Below are 12,637 nucleotides of genomic sequence, written 5' to 3'. Positions count from 1 at the left end.
TGTGTTTATTCCACAAACATGTATTGAGCAACTGCTTCCTGTCACCAGTAAGGTTTTCTGAAGTTTTCTTTCCACCAGGGAAGACTGCAAAGGCCAGAGATCATTTTCACAACTGAAGGTTGTCATCTGGGCAAATGAACCACCCTGACTTGGAGATTAGGGTCTCAGACAGCCATGGATGTCAGACTCCAGCTCCACTACTTATTAGCCTTGATTAGGTGACTATTACCCTCTATTTCCTTATCATAAGGGCTAACTGCCTCCCTCCAGTATGTGCAGGATTTACGTGTGATCAAATCCTGGCTCTGCCATTTGCTAAGTGTATGACTTGTGGGCAAGTGATTTGACTTCTCTGGGCCTCAGTTGTCTCATCTGTAAAATGAAGATAATGATAATGATAGTATATTTGTCAAAGGGCTGTTGGGAGGATGAAGTCAGTTCGTATTTGTAAAACCCTCAGTGCAGCACCTGGCATGGTGGAAATGTTATAGAGGTGTCTGTGATTACTAGTATCTGGACACCAATACTCTGTGGAACTATAATGCTTTATAAATGTTCCGTATGAATTATATAGCTATAATGTTCCACAAATGGTCTTTCATCTTGGCACATGGATATTCCTCACCCAATTAAGCTTCTTCACCACAGATAACTGCTCCCTGCACCCACCTCATTACCACTGGTATTAAGGAACTCTGGATAGCATGATTAAAGCATCAAAGACATGCGGATGCTATTTTGACTAAGCAGCGTTTTCATCGTAAGCCACTTTTCAGAGATTTGATTATTGCACTAGAAAAATCCTAAAAAGTCTATTTCCACTAAATCAGACTTCTGTTGGGAAGAGAGACACGGTGGCTCACGAAAAACACCCACACTCATACCCAGAGTCCTTCTCATCCGCTGACAGCTTCCCAGGAAGCACACAAATAGCTACCCTGCCTTGAGCCTTATTGAAACTTGCTCTTCAGCTACCCACACCATTGCTGCACCCTGGAATTTGTCATGACCTGAATTTGACACACTTAAGAAATCTGAAATTCCAATATTCCACCTTCTGACCACGACCTTCCAGCTGCCCCCTTCCTTTAGTCACCGCCAGCCTTGGACCTGACCTCCAGTCAGTCCCTTCGTCCCTCCACTTCCCACCAGCATCCTCACTTACTTTCCTAGGAAGCTGGTCCCCTAGTTGCTCTCACTGGACCATTCTTTCTTAAGCACTCTGAGATTCCTTTGCATCCCTAACCCTGTGTCTACACTTGGAGTAACACCCATCCCCTTAGTCATCACAAAAAACAGCCATCTCTTGGGAGGATTGCTTAAGCCTAGGAGGCTGACGCTGCAATGAGTTATGATTGTACAACTGTACTCCAGCCTGGGCAAGAGCAAGATCCTGTTTAAAATTTAAAAAAGAAACTGCCATATCTGTTCACCCAGGCAGAAGACACTGCTAGAGAAAGTCCTGTGATCACGTAGACTGATGGTATTGCCGTCTTATTCTGTCCACCCCACAGTGACTTTCCAAAATTTTGACCCCTCTGCCAGGACCTTCTCAACATCCACCTCCTCTAATTCTCAGAGGGAGACCTTACCTCCCACATCTGGAAGAAAACTGAGGCCTGCACATGTGAACCACCTTAACCTTCCGTCCCCCTCCATTCATTCCTTGACTCATTTAACAAAGATTTTTTCAACACCTGTTATGTAACAAGCTCTATGCGAGGTGCTGGGGATGAAATAAATAACGAACACACTCTACCTTCATGGTGCTTACTGTCTGGTGATGGATAAAGCTGTATAAAGGTGACTAATAAGAGGTCTAACTATCCTCATGCTGCAAGAAAACCCAAACTCCTGTGTGCCCGAGTTGACAGTCACTGCTGAGTCCAGCTTCTGAGTAATTTCAGCCCAGACATCAGACTAGTGAGGCAAGGAGCTTGCAGATGATACCAGCTCCCAGTCATATAAGTCACCCCCAGCAGTTTGAGGATTCTAAACTCAGGCCCTACGCATTGTGGAGCAGAGACTTCCATGTTATTCTTTCTCCGGGAACACACTTTCCAACTTCCTTTGCCTGGCCAGATCTTTCTTACTTCTTACGCCTGTTTAGGCCTTTTCTTCTCCAGGAAGCATTCCCTAAATTCTTGGGTTGGGTTAAGTGGCCCTTCTCTGGGATGCCTTGGCATAGCTCTTCTTTAGTATTCTAGAAATTACTTGTCTGTGTTCATCTATAATTACGTATATATCTGACCTGGCACAAAGACACTTAGCAAGTGCTTACTAGCTGAACTGAAGAAATGTGAAATGCACTGAGCTGGCCCGTAGGTAAACCAGCAAGAAGGATTAAGTTTGTCTTTAGCGCCCTCTACCTTCTTCACAGAGCCCTTCCACACTACCCCATCAAGCATCCCTTGTCCCAATTCACTTTCAGTATCACTAAGTGATAACTAAAAATGACATTAACTTAGAGCTTGTCTTGTAAGCTCATAGGGCAGAAGCCTTTAAGAGCAGTATTTGGGTAAATGGATTTGCTCAAGTCTAATCTTAGAACGTGATCTTATGCCAGTGATTGGAGCTGCACTCCGTTCTCTGTATTCCTGACAGGGAAGACAAGTGAGAACAGAGCCTGGAGAAAGAATCACACTGCAGTGTAGATAAGTGACCAAGAGGACAGAACGAGGCGGGCAGATGGCTTGAGCGCAGGAGTTCCGAGACCAGCCTGGGCAATGTGGCCAAACTCTTGTCTCTACGAAACAAAACAAAAATTAGCCAGACATGGTGTTGCATGCCTGTTGTCTCAGCTACGCCAGAGGCTGAGGTGGGAGGATGGCTTGAACCCAGGAGGCTGATGCTGCAGTGAGCTGTGGTCATGCCACTGCACTCCAGCCTGGGTGACGGAGTGGCACCTTGTCTCAAAACAAAACAAAACAAAACAAAACTGCTAGGGAGAGTGAGAGCCAGGGAGAAGTCAGGATTCTGGGAATAGGCAGGAATATGTCTCTTCCATACCTGCCCCACCTTGGGTGTTCGCTCCTATTGTAACTTTAGTGACTGCATTAGCACTTTGAGGGATTGGACACTGCCCCCTGCCCCCACTCCATGCCAACAATTATACTCTTAAGACACCATTCCTCTTACACAATTTATTTGACCGTATCAGTGGACCCAACCCGGGTCAGAGTCTCACCTCTGGGAATTTGGAATTGCGATAGCCTCTCCCTGTCGTCAGAGCTATTTGCAACAGTAAAGCTGGAGAGTGGCCAGCCTGTATGTGGACTAGAGAGGCAGAAGTGAGGGACAATGGTGCTGCAGGCCTGGGCAGACCCCTTCTGTCCATCCCAGGTTCTGATAATCTCCCCGTACCTTGTATCCTTAAAATAATCTTCCTTTTCCCTTTATGACTTCTGGTCACTCGGATTGCTGTTACTTTCAATCAAAGAATTGTAACACAGCTATGGTTCTAATTAATTCTAACTAATAGAGCTAATACACTAATAATTCTACCTAATACAGCTATGTGTGCTGAGGTGCCCTGGGGCACTATGTTGCATTGGCAGGGGCGCTTTGTTATGTTTTTTATTTGGTTCAAGTTATTTTGTTGTCTTTGAACAGACTGTCAGAGGGATGGGAAGGACCGGTGCTCAGGGTGGCCATCTGACCCCTGATGGACAGGAGACCAGGACAAGCCCACTGGATGAGCCAGAGGGGTCCAGAAGGAGGGAGTTGAGAGTTCCCACTAAGGTTGACACATTCTGGTAAGGAGTTCATCTGCTGTCCACCAGGTAGGTGGTGTGCAAATACAACTGAGCATTCATGTTTAAGGGTTTTTTTTATTTTTTATTTTTCAATGCAAAGTCTCCCTCTGTTGTCCAGGCTGGAGTGCAATGGCGCCATCTCGCCTCACTACAACCTCAGCCTCCCAGGTTAAAGTGATTCCCCTCCCTCAGCCTCCCGGGTAGCTGGAATTACAGTCGTGCCACCATGCCCAGCTAATTTTTGTATTTTTAGTAGAGACGGGGTTTCACCATGTTGGCCAGGCTGGTCTCAAACTCCTGACCTCAGGTGATCCACCTGCCTCGGCCTCCCAGAGTGTGGGATTACAGGCATGAGCCACTGCATTCAGCCTCATGTTTAAGGTTATTTAAAAAGCAAAGCAAAATCCTAATCATGTTGAATTTTTGAATCTGCAGCAGATTCAAATTAATGAATTTAAATCATATATCAGGTAAAATACTACCTTGACATATTTTGTGATCATACTGGGAGAAAATTAATATAAAGCTAATTTAAAATCTTTAAATTTGTAAATCAAAAGATTACACCTTGTTAAAATTTACAAAGAATATGCCACTATAAGAAGAAGTACCTCAACTTTATTTTAGTAAAATCACCAACAAAACAATAAAAAGTCAAAACTAAAAAGACAGTTTTAATTGTGAGCTGAAGTTTTATATTTCTTTACGAATTCCGTTTAAAAAAGAGAAATCTCTAAAATCATCGATAGGCAGGTCTTTAATCCACTTTTAAGTCTTTCCCCACCAGCATTGCAGTCACGGGATGCATGCTTGCTTTGTGCTCTTGGTAGGTTCGGACGGCTTGATCATGGGATTTGTCAAAGGCAGTAAGATCCCTGCCAAAAAAGAAAAAATTGAAAAGAAAGAAAGGCGAGAAAGAGACAGAAGAGGAGAAAGGGAGGGAAGAAAGAAAGGAGGGAAGGGGTTCAGAGGAGGGGAAAAGGAAAGGAGAAAGAGAATAAGAACATAAGTCAATACCCAAGATTAAATTAAAGGATGTCAGCAGGGGTGACAGCCAATGTCACCCAAATAAGGTACCAGTCCCAGCCAATCAGATGGGTATGGTCCTGCCACAGGGTCCCAGAGGCCTCCTTCTGTACCAGAGACTGGCCCTTATACTGGCAGATCAGACATTTTGCAGCGAGTTACAGGGAAGGGCTGGAGTGGCTGGGACCAGTGGCTATTTACCAAGCAGCATGGAAGTATTTTATTATTTGAACAGTGTCCTCTAATCTACTGGCTAAATATCGGCCCAGTATGTGAGACTGTGCCTCAAAGGCTTTCTTTCTAAAAACTGCTTTAAAAAATTTTTTTTAATCAAGATTTTAAGAGTATGAAAACACTAAATTTATAAATAGAATTTCTGAAAACTTCAAATAATTGAGAGTAAAAATCCTGATCACAGTGAAATAATAAATAATAAATACATAAATAAACAATAAATAATAAATACACTAAACAGGACCTACCATACAAAAGGTAGGATTAGTCATTTTTAATGTTAACTACTATAAACATCATAAAACAGAAATATTTATTTTTCCCACAAAAGCTGTATTCTTATTTATTTTATTCATTTTTTTTTTTGAGACAGAGTCTTCCACTGTCACCCGGGCTGGAGGGGATGGAGTGCAATGGCGCAATCTCAGCTCACTGCAACCTCCGCCTCCCAGGTTCAAGCGATTCTCCTGCCTCAGTCTCCCAAGTAACTAGGATTATAGGCACCGGCCACCACACCTGGCTAATTTTTTGTATTTTTAGTGGAGATGGGGTTTCACTATATTGGCCAGGCTGGTCTCAAACTCCTGACCTCGTGATCTGCCTGCCTTGGCCTCCCAAAGTGCTGGGATTACAGGCGTGAGCCACCGCGCCCAGCCCAAGTATACTCTTATTTAAAAACCTATTTAAAGTATACTTGACTCAATTCAAAGCTAGATGGGTTTTAATTATGGAAAGCATATAAAATATACTTAAAAATTAATTTTGTGGTCACATCAAAAAAGAGATAATGACTTATTTTGCCAAGTTTTATGATATTATTATTATATTGCCATCACTTTTGATGGCCAAAACTACAATTACTTTTGCACCAATCTAAATACTTGTGAAGTAAATGAAAAGCAAACAAAAGTAATCATGGATATTTATGGAATGATTTTTTTCCCCAGAATTTGGACAAAATTCATAGATAAAGAACTTCACTGAGATATTCTTTTTTTTTTTCTTGAGATATTCTTAACTTGTATCTTGCTGTCAAGATACAACTTATCCCCCCCTTACCAAGCATTCCTTTACTATGTCAAGCAACCTACCTTTGACCTCTATGCAACATTTGAACACAAAACAGTTAGCTTTATCTGCTTATTTCTCCTTACATTTAACTTCAGACTCTTTCTTGTCTATACCTACCTACCAACTATCTTCTAGTTGCCTTTAAAAATCTTTGTGTATATAAGCCTATCTTTGATTTATTTCCATTTCATCAGTGTCTAACTCTATTTGGCTCAAAATAGGTAATCCATATATAATGTTTCTAAAAAAAGGAATGAAATTATTTCAAATTTCAACTATTTGTAAGTGTGAATCCCTATTCCAAAATTATATTGATAAACTTTAACAAAAAATATCTGCCATATAGATTATGTTTAAACATTTGAGAGTTTTCTTCCTATTTCTTAGATGAATTCAAAGAATAGTCTGAGTGGGTTCTTACTTGAATAAGGGCCGGGTAAACTTCATTCTCCCTTGTTCAGTTGCCATCTTTAGCGCCAAAGGAATTGCGTCCTCCCACTTGGATTGAATGCAGAGCCGCAGCCATCTAAAAGGAGGATTTAGGGGGAGCATGGGGTAGAAAATGAGGAAGGGGCAGGATATGACAGGTATATCTTAGTATTACTTCTGTAGTGATGAATAACCCCACTATAGTTATACTGTACACCACTTTATGGTATGTCTTGATTCTGAGACTCTCAAATCCTTATATATACAATTTAATAATTGGTGAAGAGAAAGAAGAGGAGCCAGTTCTTGAAAAAGATCATATATTTTAAAAGGTCTGGATCAGTAGGTGCTCACATACCTTGTAAATGCAATTTCTGAAGGAATTAAACTTTGGTTTAAGCCTCACATTACAAATTTGAATTAAGAAAGATTAACATATAATAGAATAAAATATTTCTAACTATTCCCATTTCAAAGTAGATTTAGTTGGTTGTGGAGAAAGCCTATTTACCACGGAATCCTTCATTCTAATTTTTTTTTTCTTTTAAGGTAAGAGAGGTTTAGAGCAAAGTCTAATGAAAAGATTAATACTATCAGCTTACACATTGCAACTATTCCTTAAATATCACTATAAGTATTTACACAGAAGCAGTCAGTTTGACAAGGACTTCTCAAGACTCAAGTATGTCTCATACTCTGCATTCCCTTTCTCCACCTTTCAAAGGAATTTTCTGCTTTCTTCCACAGAGACAAGTTAAAATGATGTACCTGAATCGTATTTCAGAATTGTTAATGGCATTGAAGTTGTACACCTCTTGCATTCGCTTTATGTGCCCCAATGGAAGAGGTGCCTAAGAGCAAAATAAAGAAGTATACCGTATCATTTCAACAGGATTCCTTGGAAGAAAGGAGCTGGAGAGAAATGCATAGCCAGATTAAAATCCTAAATATTTTATAATATAGAAATAAATTAGATAAAAATAAAAGAAACAAATTGCACACTAAAGTAAATTCTGTGCAAACTTATTCTGGATGAGGATATTCTACTGGGAGCACAGGGATAATTTACTTTGCGAAGTACTCAGAATTAAATGAGAATTGCTCTTCTTAGACTTTTTAGCATGTATAATTATTATCTTTCAGACTTTTCCTAGACTTTTTCTAGTTATTCTCCATACCTTACATATCTTAAATGCATTCCATTCTCCAGATTAAATCATAGTTCCTTAATTTTTTGCCTGATTCCCCCTAGCTTTATCTTTGTATATTTCCCCTGAAATCCCTCTTAAATTATCTACATCCCTAGCAGTTCTTAAATGTTGGTATTATAGACCTCTTTGGGAATCTGATGAATAATGTGGACTCTTTCCGTAGGGGTGAAAATACACTTACTACACGAATACAAACTTCTGTATACAATTTCAGGGGTTTCATAAGCATCCTATCCCTACCTTAACTCACCCTAAAAGGGAGGACAAATTTGGGTGAAGGAAAGAAAAACGATGAGTTCAGTTTGGACAAGCAGAGAGTTTGCAGTGCCTGTGAGTACAGGCAGAGGTACCTCTAGGTAGATGATAACTCTCCCCTCCAACCACGACCTCCTTACCTTACAGGACTCCACACTCACTAACCATCTCTGCTCTCATGAACTACTAACCCTGATGCAAATAATTTAGTCCATTAGCCCCTTATGGACACATGCAACTCCAAGTCCACCCTGGTAGACCAACTGGTTAAGGTCATCTCCAAGGCTCCCCGACTTGCCCTAAGTTTTGCCATACCCATTCCAGAATCACCCTACCATGTTCTCTCTGTGACCCTAGGCCACCCACCAGTGGTAGAGCAATTTATGAAACCATGATGATCCGATGCACTAAAAATAGATTCCCTCTTACTTTGATGTGGCCCTTGTTGCCTCAAAATCCTATTCCTAATTTTTGCATCAATTCCACAGGAAATTCCGCTCCAAATCTTCCTTCTCAAGGTGCTTAGACTGAAGACTTCCCTTTCATAGAAGTCTTTAAAATCCAGTCATTGGTTTATCTCAAAATGCAGCATCTCCTTTCGGTTTCTTCTATTCTTTCAATTTTCTAGATTCAAAACCTTAAAATCTGCAGGATTCTTTACTGTTAACCCCTATATCCCATCAGTCATAGAGCTCTGTGCTTTCACCTTATGTAACCTCTTTCTCACGTCTTGTTCTCTCCTCTCCCTGCAACTCACTCTCTCAAGTCCGGTACTCCTGCCAGTCTCCCAACTAGTAACTTCACCACCATGCAGCCTTCATCGCCCCAGATTAGTTTTCACAACCCAGCATTTCATCCTGATCAGTGTAAGATCTAAAATTTCTTAGCTTAGCATTCAAGAGTCATCACATCTGGTTCTACTAGCTTTTCTAGTGTTACCTTCACTGACTTCCTTACCCAGTGCTACTGTTTACTCCAGCAATGCTGCAGACGAATTCCAGCCCTTGCTGCTCCTTCCATCTTGAATTTCTACCTCCTGCTAGCCCTAGGGGTGTAAATCAAGTCTCCTCCAAAATTCCCTCTCTGATGCCCCCAGTTGGAAGAGAGTCTTTCACTAATTAAGTTTTTCCAAATGACACCTAAAGTATACCTCCTTTTATTGCTAATTTAAAAAAAAAATTTACGAGATGGAGTTTCACTCTGTTGCTCAGGCTGGAGTAGAGGGGTGTGATCTCAGCTCGCTGCAACCTCTGACTCCCAGTCCAAGTGATTCTCCTGCCTCAGCCTCCCAAGTAGCTGGGATTACAGGCACCTGCCACTATGCCCAGCTAATTTTTGTATTTTTAGTAGAGAAGAGATTTCACCATGTTGGCCAGGCTGGTCTAGAACTCCTGACTTCAAGTGATCTGCCCGCCTCGGCCTCCCAAAGTGCTGGGATTACAGATGTGAGCCACCGCGCCTGGCTTATTGCTAAATTTTGCATGTGTTCCCCTTCCTACAAGACTATAAGCTATTTGAAGATAAGGTATATCCTTTCTTACATATTTTCATATTTAGCACAATATAAAACACAGTAAGCTTTTTTAAAGAAATGAATGAGTTTTATAAATGATTTTTCCCCATTAGTTTCCACATTAATAATCTTTTTGCCAAGTTGGGTAGAACATAAATGCTGTGCCTTTCTGTCCATTTTAATTTCTAAGCTTTTGAGCTAGTACTTACCCTCTGGAGCATCTGTGCTAAAAACTCATTCAACTGATGAGAGGAGAGATCTTTCAGGTCTGTGGCATTGAATGAATTTAAATCTTCTTCTTTGGCCTAAAATAAATTTAGCTAGTTATTTTTGTTCAAGTACAATTTAGTAATACTTATTGGTTTATCTAACATACAAGTAAAAATTGAGAAAAAGAACCATATGAATGCATAAGATTATTCAAAATAAATTTATGCCTGAGTTACTTAAGTAATCCTGAGATTGAGTTACTATAATTTAAATAGCTGATATGACTCCTAGAATCTATATTACTTAAGAAAAAGTAGATTATGGGTAGGAAGAGTGGAAGAAACTGTTAACATTCATTGTACCATTTGAGGTATAGAAATTTCCAAAGCAAAGAAACATTTCAAAATGTATGCATGTTGACTAATTTATAGACCAATTCAAAAATGTAAAGAATGAAATTGTGTATTTTTAAATATTACATTAATAAATTCATAAGACCATAAACTAACGTTTTCCTCCATCCCCACATATTCTGTTTTCCCCACTCAATCTAGAAACCATCTAAGAAAAACAAAAATGAGTCTGCACTTTTCAAATTTGGATTTACTCTCAAAAATCTTTGAGATGACGATTAAGCAATATTAAATAAAGCTGATCAAAATAAGGATTTTAAAATATTTTAAAACTAGTTTTATATTCTTCTAAACTAGGGCTTTTGTTACTTTAAAAGAAATACATGCAAATACTAAAAAATCAAATAGGACAGAAGGAAAAAATTCTTTTGGTTTTGCTCCCTGTTTCCAAGTACTACTCCTCAGTAACCAATATTCATAGTTTCTATATATCCTTCCACTAAATTTAATGCATAGGCATATACCCTTTTAAAGAAATATTTTGCATCTTCCCCTCTTCAGAATTCTCCTTAATAGCAATACTTCTTTTCCCTTTACAACTTATCCTTAATATGAGAATGTACAGCTCCAGCTCATTTTCTGTGCAAAACCCTGCAAATCTAAACTATATATTAATTAAGGATATGTTTATGTTGTAAAAACATAAAAAGCAAGAGAATGATAAACCAAAATTCAGGACAATGGTTACTTGGATGGGTCAGCAAGGAGGGTGGAGAAGGGAATAAGATGGGGAGGGATGCTACAGAGGTACCGGCAAGATTTGACTTCCTATGCTAGTGGTGTGTCACACAGGTCTTGCTTTACAATTGTTTTTTACACTTAGAAATATGTTATAAATATTCTTTTGCATGTATTTACTATGTAAGACAAATCATTGAGAAATAAAATACATAAGGAAAAGAGTGCACTAGTGAATACAGTGTCCTGAATCTGTTTCTAACACTGCCTGTTTCTACTAATATTGAAGAGTTGATCATTATCCACCTTAACTGCTGGGCCCAAAGGAATATTTGAGCAGAAATTAGTAGCAGTTTTATCTAGCACCAAATAAGCTGGAATACATTTTTCAAACTAAAACAGAGGATTCGAACACACACTGTTAAAAAATCCTGTTTCCCACAGGAATCTCTTATACTTTTCTTCATGACAAGTTTGTCAACTACACAAAACATAAAGTTCAAGACACAGGTATTATAGAAGAACAAAGCATTATCTGTGGCAAGATGTGTTACCAGATGTCTCTCTTGGACAGAAATAAGCCTTATTTGAAAAAGCACACAATGAAACCATTCCTCCAATATAAACTCAACACTATTCCAGGCCAAGTATTGACAGGTGAAGTATCTATGGACACAACCAGCCTACCTTTCTGATAGGTAGCTACTAGAAGATTTTATTACTTCCTTCCAAAAAAGGAAAAAAAAAAATCCACAACAAACAGACTTGACCTTAGATCCGAATAGTAATTAGTAATGCTCTATCTTTGTTATGCTGTTATAAAAGTCTCCAAAAAGATGTTTATATTTTATTTTAAATTGGAGTGTTGCTTCCCTTGGTTTCTGGTTCCATTTTTCCTGATTTGCCTTACTCCTGATTTCGTTTTTCTTCTGTCTTCTGGCTCTAAGGATGTTCTGCCAGTACCTGGAGCTTTCTACTCCCTTTTCTTCTTCTCCACGTCTAATCGGTTCTCAAGTTCTTAGTTATAAAATTAAACTTCAAAAGTCTCTCAACTTTTTTTTTTTTTTTTTTTTTTGAGACGGAGAATTGCTCTGTCACCCAGGCTGGAGTACAATGGTGTGATCTCAGCTCACTGCAACATCTGCCTCGTGGGTCCAAGCAATTCTCGTGCCTCAACCGCCCGAGTAGCTGGGGTTATAGGTGTGCACCACCACACATGGCTAGTTTTTGTATCTTTAGTAGACATGGGGTTTCGCCATGTTGGCCAGGCTGGTCTCGAACCCCTGGGCTCACGTGATCTGCTTTGCATTTGTTATTTCTGTGTGAATCTAATGTCTTAATTAAACAATAGATGCTTCAAAGGTAAGTCCATCTCTGTATTTTTCATAGTGTGTGATGCAGCATTTTGTATATAGAAAGATGTGAAGAAATAATGGTCAAGTAAACTTTAGAAACAAGTTTTAAAAGGCAATTGCTAAACTGATTGCACAGTTGGAGGCCATTATCCAAGCGAATTAACACAGGAACAGAAAACCAAATACAGCATGTTCTCACATATATGTGAGAGCTAAACAACTGTGTACTCACGGACATAAAAGTGGCAACAATAGATGCTGGGACTACTGGGAGCAGGGCAAAGGCTGAAAAACTATTGGGTACTATGTCAGTACCTGGGTGATGGGATCATCATACCCCAAACCTCAGCAGCACACAATATGCACGTGTGACAAACCTGCACATGTGCCCCCTGAACTCAAAAGTTGATATTACTTAAAACATTATAAATCTGTTGCAAATTAATACGAATAAAAGTATTCTAAATTTTCTGTTATTCTTCATTAA

General features: G+C 39.5%; 1 protein-coding gene across 2 annotated transcripts in view; it reads right to left on the bottom strand.

The window, feature by feature from the left end:
* Window positions 1–4,353: 4,353 nt before the first annotated feature.
* Window positions 4,354–12,637, bottom strand: part of LTA4H (leukotriene A4 hydrolase) — a 47,680-nt gene continuing 39,396 nt past the window's right edge. For both annotated transcript variants that reach the window (XM_011990305.1, XM_011990304.1), the window contains exons 16-19: window positions 9,704–9,799; window positions 7,284–7,366; window positions 6,508–6,612; window positions 4,354–4,630 (exon numbers count right to left, since the gene is read on the bottom strand). In XM_011990305.1, coding sequence (XP_011845695.1) covers window positions 4,513–4,630; window positions 6,508–6,612; window positions 7,284–7,366; window positions 9,704–9,799 — 402 coding nt within the window. In that variant the 3' untranslated portion in view covers window positions 4,354–4,512. The remainder of the gene's footprint in view (window positions 4,631–6,507; window positions 6,613–7,283; window positions 7,367–9,703; window positions 9,800–12,637) is intronic.

Source organism: Mandrillus leucophaeus, unplaced genomic scaffold (assembly GCF_000951045.1).
Source record: "Mandrillus leucophaeus isolate KB7577 unplaced genomic scaffold, Mleu.le_1.0 Scaffold377, whole genome shotgun sequence".
Classification (NCBI taxonomy): Eukaryota; Metazoa; Chordata; class Mammalia; order Primates; family Cercopithecidae; genus Mandrillus; species Mandrillus leucophaeus.
This window is presented reverse-complemented; position numbering and strand designations above follow the sequence as displayed.